Here is a 7,675-nt window from a genome sequence, read left to right as displayed (position 1 = left end):
TGAATGGAGGCATTTTAAACATACTGAAATTTTACATTACCAAAAATATTATTTTTGGCAGCTTTTGACAGAATTATTTTTTTTGTTTTCCTTTTCACTAAGTCACGTTTTCATAATTGTGTATCTGCCTTAGCGTAGACTTTTTATTAAGTTATGATTTAAATATTGTTTCTCATAAATGCTACTAAAAATGCTCTTAAAAAAAATCTCCAAAAATATTCAAGGCCCCATTATAAAATACTATATAAATCTATAGAAAAGAAAACTGTTGCCCTCACAATTTTAAATTTATTCGTGTACTACATTTTCTATATAAATGTAAATAGATACTTCAAACAAACTAAAAACAAAAGAAGCAATCAGGAATAAACAATGCAATTGAAATAAACAAACAAAAAATAATAGCACACAGATTACATTGTTTATTGATATGCCGAAGAAATATTTCAACAGTGAAGCATGCAACAATGAAAATATAATCGTAAAGAAGTTCATTAGAAACCTTAACTTTTCGAAATCATAATTAAAATAATCAAGTCTTTTATCAAGTCAATTTCTTTTATAAAATACTTTGAAAAAAAAAAAATGATTCCAAGATAAAGTATTCATTCTATCTTGTAGAAATCTCTCAAAAGTAAATACTTCTGGACATGTTTGGGAATGCCTAGTTCCTCCACTCCTTCGGGCAATTTAAAGTTGTCTCTTAATCGGTTTCTGATGAAGAATCTTGAAAGGTGTTGCAGAGATCTTGGACGCCTAACAGAAGTTTCTTCATAATTCACTAGACTGCAGTAAAATTTCCATACGCTGTTTATATTCTGATAAGGTATAAGATTGATCCCCTCAAAAGGCCTAGAAATATCATCCATGGTCAAAAGGGGATCTGGTATGGAGCTCCAAAGTACTCGCACGACCATTTCGAGCTCTGCAAATTTACCGCGGTAAATAAACCGCAAATAAAGATTGAGAAGCTGAAGTGCACGAAAGTGGAGAGGATTTCCAGAAATATAATTCGCCTTTTCCACCCACGTATGGTTCTCCTGATCATTTAAAAACCTAAAAAGTAAAAAAAAAAAAAACTTTTAATTAAAAAGACTCAAATCTAATTTCTTAAACGCGTGTAAGAAACGTTACTCTGTTTCAATACATTCTAAAAGAGATCGTCAACCACGAAATTATAGTTGGTTCTGTTTCAAGGGGATCTGAGTTCAAAATTAAAGTAAGGATAGTCGAAAATCGAAAGGAATTGATGGTCCCAATTGTTTCGGCAGTATGAGCCTCCAATTCATTTAAAATTTCTAGAGATAGAAAATAAAGCATTTTGAATATAATTGTGATTTAAATCATTTGATTTTTTAAAAATAAATTTCTAGTTTAAATCAGCTGAGACTTTTCTGTAAAAAACATTAACTTAAACATTTCATAACATTTAATACTAATATACTTACTAAAAAAGATTATATTAATTTAGTTTTGAAATATTTTTTATATAATATAATTAATAAATACATTCTTAAAGGTGTGATTTTTTAAAAGTCAGATTTCATTGATAATGAATGTTTTTTTTAATTTTTTTTTTTATGGAAGCTATTGCTTTATTACGAAATAATAAAAGGCATATGCATTGAAATTACTATATTAACTCTCTCATTATTTCAATAAAATGTGTATTGATTTAAATCAAATGTGATTTTTTTAAAACAAAAAAATCAATAATTTAAACAAATTTTGAAAAATATACAATGATTGAGAAAAATGTATTTTAAATACAAAATATTTCTCTTTAATAAAATTAACAAATACGCTCTTCAGGGGGCAATTTCTTTAAATCTGATATATTGATAATAAGGATATTTTACTATCGAAATATCGAAGGGGATATGCATGTAAATTATTCTGTTTTAAAATCGTGTAAGTAATAATAAAAGTGATTTGAAACTTATAAACTGTAATTCTCCATTAATACATTTAAAATAATGAATTTTTTGACTAAAAACATATTTCAATTATGCCCATTTAGTTCTTTGCTATTTAAAATGCGGCGCTTTTATATCTTATTAAAAATGAAGGTAGAGACTTGGTCAATGTCATGGTCTATGTCATCAAGACTTGGTCAATCCAGAGTGACATAATTTTTTTTTAAATTTCTTATCTAAACTAATTTTTTCTTCATTAGGTATCCAGTTGACAAATTGTTTGGCAATTTTTAAAAATCATCAGCAAGTTAAGCCTGAAAAATATAACTATGATTTTTTTAACCCAGTGATTAGTAAGCTATAATATTACAATAATTCTATCCATTTTAATATGAACTAATAATTATTTTAATTACATTTCTTTTAAACGATATTAAGTCTTATTAAAATCTTTTATCAGATGCTTTAGATGGAGAACTTAGAAAAAAAAATCAAAACAATCTGATATAAATAAGAAAGAATCCGATTTAAATTAAATATAGATACGATTTTGTGATTAAAAAAAGAAATCATGATTTTTGCCAACCGCTGCTCCTGGTCAACGCTGTAGTTATTAACTTTTTAGTAGATGAAAGGTAAAAGTTCCAACATTTTCAGTGCTATTTTCTCGAAAAATAATGAGCAGAAGTTTGGTTAATATAGATTGGTTAATATCGGTTCAAAATTCTTTAAAATGTAACTTCTTCAAGGTAAGATTTTTGCAAATTAATTAAAATTTAGCATTGCACCCAGAATTTTTATATACTTTTTAACCAACTTAAGGCGACAAGAGGGCATCAAACGTTCTTTTGTTTTTTTAACTTTTTAACCAATATTCTCGAGAAAATCGCATTGCTCTAATTAAAGTTTGGACCGATTTTCAAAACTTAAAAGCTCCTTGTCCCATTAAAATTAACAAAAAAAAATTTTTTTTCATTGCTTAAATATAGTTTGCATTTTAAATAAATTACAAAATAAAAAAAAAAAGAAAAAACTATGACACATAAGAAATTACTTTTTAAGGAAAATTGCATTATTAACCAAAAAAATTAGGAGCAGTAATTAACAACCCCCCCACTGCATACTTGCGTTAGGTGACGTATGTCTGTTTAGGCAGAGGGTGCGATTGTTCTTGTTTTCCAGTGGCGCCATCTATGGCCAAGAAAAATGTTTTAATGCTTGATTGAAAAGGAAGGAATGGTCACTAAGGTTGCTTTTAGAAAACCATTAGCGCAATTCACTATCACCGTCAATTACGACCACCTATGACTAAAGATAAGAATTTAGGGATTCATGCCCGTTTTCCTTCATTCAAAGGGGATTCAAATTGTTCTATATTTATTAGGTAGTCAAAAAGAAGTAATGGATCAAAATGCATCAAAAGAAATAATGGTTCAAATAATTACTTTGTAACATCTTCTAACTTAAATAACTACATTTTACTTCTTATAAACAGTTCAGTATGGACCCTCTATTCAAAACAAAAATAACATGGGGCTTATGGAATACAAATAGGACTTTATACTTGAGGTATTACAATAGAAGTTTCGCTGTTATAAAACTACTAAAGGGCGGATACTGTCTTTTTTCTTCTATTTTAAAGTTGTTTAAGCAAGACGCAATTGTTCTGCATAAAAAAAATTTTCTGCATAAAAAACAATTCGACAATTTATTTTTCTTTTATGAAATTACATGAAAAAAAAAACAGTTTTTTTTCTTCACCTTTAATACTTTTTGAGTTAATACTAAAATAATAACTGAATGTCCCATTTAAACAAATTTACTCGTGTCAAAAATGCAATAAATTTATTCAATTGAATTGAAAATCTTCACTTAAAATATTTCACAGTGGCAATTTGCATTTGTTAGGTGGAATAAGGTTTTTTATTTTAGTTAAATTTTGAATTATCTTTCTAATGTCAAATGTGTGTACAATATTTTCTGAACCATAAAACACATACTTTACACAAAATTTTAAAAATCCTCGGTATGAAATGCAAAATGAAACTGCTTCTTTAAAAAAATATTAAATAATGCTAAACTATCTGTATATTCAGTGAAATAAAACTGAAGAACTGTTGAAAAACCTTGTCATTAACTTGAAGTCAAAAATCATTTACAAGAGCGCATTGTTTAAATATATAATTTAAGAAAAGTAATATAGATTAGACAAAAATCTTTAATAACGTTGAAATATTTAGCAAGATCCATTCATTTATTTATAAAAATTATTCACTGAATAATCCCAAACTGGATAAGAAAGACTAAAACAGAACTTCTACAACAAATCCACGAAAAAATAAATAAATAAATAAATAACTAATGAGTAGAAAATAAAAAAAATATCAATTAGAAAATCTGAAAACCATCAATTTTATTTGATAAAGTTAAATTTATTATTTTAAATTAACAGAAATAGACAAAAGAAGCTTGAAAATGAATTTCGTGAAAATGCCAGACTCTAATGCTAGAATGACGCCAAGCAATAAATGTGAAGCGCTTGCTTTAGCTAAAGAAGAATATACAACGATTGAGATTGCTTATAAATGATGCAACGAAAAAAAAGGGTGGAAAATAAAAAAATAAGCAAATAAAAACAATGAATTAATTAATTTTACTTGTTAACAATCAAAACTATATTTTTCTGAATTAAAAAAGATGGTTGAAAGAACTATAAAGCGTAAGGAAGAATAACTACAACGCATCTGTAGAGGTAATGCAAGATTAAGGGACGAAATTTAAAAAAAAGGTAAATAAAAACAAATATTGACAGAAAATTCAAAATTTTGTTTGATGAAATAATTTTATTCGATTTTGAATTGAATGAAGTTGATAATGAAACGATAAAGACGAATAAAAATATGAGATACATTTATACGAAATCGAAAATATGTAAATGTAAAAATATGTCTAAAGAGATAGAAAGCATGCAATATGTATATAGAAAATATGTAAAGCTAAAGTAGAAAGATGGGCAAAACTAAAAAAAATAAAAATTATGAAAAACAAGTTAATAAAAAAAGCTAAAGAAGGAATCTTTACACCACACTTTATGAAGAAAAAATGTAAAAACAAAACAGACAATTTAGCCGCTAAGAAAAATAGTAATCAATGTAAAAAAAGGAAAAAGCAATAGGTACAATTTGTAGAATAAATTACATTGCTTACAACTGTTGTTTTGAAATACACCGAAGAGGTAAAACAAAAGAAACATAAAAAAAGTAAAGTAAAACATAAATGCAAAAGAAAACAAAAAAAAAACATGAATTTTGTTTCATAAAATTATAACCTTGAATTAATACGAATGGGTAAAATAAAGAGAAAGAAAAAATAATCTTTATAATACGCCTATTAAGAAAAAAAATACTGAAAAATTATAAATTTTGTACGATAAATATGTAAAATAAAATAAAATATGTAAAGAGAATATGTAAAAAAAAATGAATAAATGAAATTAAGAATAAATGAGATTAATGAATAAATGAATTTTGATCAAAAAGAAATGGTTAAGAAAATTATAAGGAATTAATTGTCTGCGGTCAATTACCGCCTTGTTTCAGAATATATAAAGGAATCAGAGATAGTTATGATAATGAACTAAGCTTCGAAGTACAATGATAATAAACTAAGATTAATGAGAACTTATAGCAATTAAAACAAAAACTTATAACAATTATTATTAATTTAAGAGCAAAACATGTATTTCAAAATTTAAGAATATTTGTCTCATTAGTTTGCTTGAAATGGAAGTAACTACATATCCTATAAATTCCATGTATATCCCTAAAATTACACATCTGCACCCTAATGTTATGGTATGAGCTTTGCATATAAGAAATTAAATTTAATATAAGGAATAATTTAAATATAAGGAATTCAGTGCAATTTTCATTTAATTATAGCTTTAAAGGGATTTAAAGTTTACATTAACTCTACATTCATTCTAAAATTATTTTCTATTAGCGACTGGATCAGGTAGAATTTTTTCGGTTTTAATAATTGGTCTATTGCTGATCTAGACAGTTTTTGATGCTTAAAAAAATCTTTACCTATATTTAAGGATATAGCCTTTTATAGGAAACAAAACAGCCGTAACTTTTTAAATTTACTTACATGAAATTTCTAAAATATCTTTTAATATGTTTGCAGCAGAAAAAAATTTTAAAGTCATAAGACTACATTTCGAAAACGATACCAATAATTTTAAAAAAAAGTATACAAATCTAAACAGGTTAAAAAATTTAAGCAGAAAAGTAACTGAAATAAAAACTTACCACCCCATAAAGTCGGACCACAGTTGTACTTGGTATCTTATTGCTTTTGTAAATCCGTTAGAGGCTCCTGCCTCCGTTATTCTGATGAATGCTTTGGGACTTTTTAAAAGACTATAGTTAGAAAAGTCGTTTGATCCTGGAAGTTTTTGCTTGAACATAGACCAGAGATCCAATTTCAGTTCCTTGATCACTTTGAGGACATTATCAATAGTCTCGACATCATTATATACCGCATTATAATAAATATGATGCAATATGCCATCAAAAGTAGTATCTGTAATGTTATTAGCTTTAGCACTATATGCAAGAAGAAAGCGTTTTTCGTCAACGTTGAAATATTCTGTTAAATATTCCGCCATTGCTCGAACTGTGATAGGTAATAGTAAGACCTAGTATACCCTGGTAAGACTTCCAGTTAGTAATAAGTTCAATGTTATTGAACTAGCTGCACCCTTATGCCTGCTAGTACGCAAGCGCATTGTACATTTTGAACTGGCCAATAGGGTAGAACGTCATATGCACGTCATATGTTAAAGTACGCATGTATGTCGTCACCTTTTCTAAAGACTAGGAGACTCCTCCCCAGTACTCTTGACTTACCACCCAAGTGGTTTGTACTTTTTCTTTTTTTCTTCTAAATTTTCAAAAAAGGAATATAAATAAAAAACAAAAAATAAATAAGAAAATTAAAAAAGAAAGAAAAAGAGACTGCTTATTTTCTTTCTAAAACACAAAACTGTTATAGTTTTATGTATAAAACTCCACGATTATTATGATTATGATTAATCGTAACGAAACTAAAGGTTACATAGATTTGTTAACTAATTAACCGTATTTGAAAAAAAAAAAAAATATTTAAGTCCAGAAATTCAAAATTTGTGACACAATAACCTAATGAGTCTGTGACATTTATCGGTAGGTCTTCTTCGTTTAAAAGCAATTTTTTTAAAAAATATTAATGTTAGATTTAATTAGGCTATAATTTTTTGAAAAAAAAAATTATTCGAATTATCTTACGACTATAAAAAGTTAATTTATCAATAAAAATAATATGAATACGGGACAAAATTTAGTTAAATATACTGACCTTAAAGAACTAAATTAAAAAATATTTTGGGATAAAAAATACATTGAAGGTATACGTTGAAAAACGCGATATGTTAAAGAACTCTCCTTTCACAAGAATCCTTCTATATCAAATTTATAGATTCTGAAGGATTAATTTTTTAATATAGATTTTGGACGTTTTATTGAAAATTCTACTTTTCAGAGACTTTCTGTATTGACGCACTTTTATATTTTATCAGAAAAAACGAAGGGTAAATGACTGGTTGCATGCTTCATTTAAGTCGCTCCTATTTTTATTGAATAATTATGTGGCGAGGGGTTATTTTCAGACTAACATGAGACCGTTTTGCCACATGAAAATATATTAAATATTTATTT

At 26.6% G+C, this 7,675-nt stretch overlaps 1 protein-coding gene across 1 annotated transcript; it reads right to left on the bottom strand.

The window, feature by feature from the left end:
• Positions 1-399: 399 nt before the first annotated feature.
• On the bottom strand, positions 400-6,689 carry LOC107449164 (uncharacterized). Its single transcript, XM_016064612.3, has 2 exons — positions 6,230-6,689; positions 400-1,056 (listed from the first exon to the last, which is right to left on the bottom strand). The coding sequence occupies exons 1-2, from the start codon at positions 6,586-6,588 to the stop codon at positions 606-608; spliced, it is 810 nt and encodes a 269-aa protein (XP_015920098.2). The 5' UTR covers positions 6,589-6,689; the 3' UTR covers positions 400-605.
• Between the last annotated feature and the right edge of the window lie 986 nt (positions 6,690-7,675).

This window comes from Parasteatoda tepidariorum, chromosome 6 (genome assembly GCF_043381705.1).
Source record: "Parasteatoda tepidariorum isolate YZ-2023 chromosome 6, CAS_Ptep_4.0, whole genome shotgun sequence".
Classification (NCBI taxonomy): domain Eukaryota; kingdom Metazoa; phylum Arthropoda; class Arachnida; order Araneae; family Theridiidae; genus Parasteatoda; species Parasteatoda tepidariorum.
Note: the sequence above shows the minus strand (reverse complement) of the source record. Positions and strands in the feature narration are given on the sequence as shown.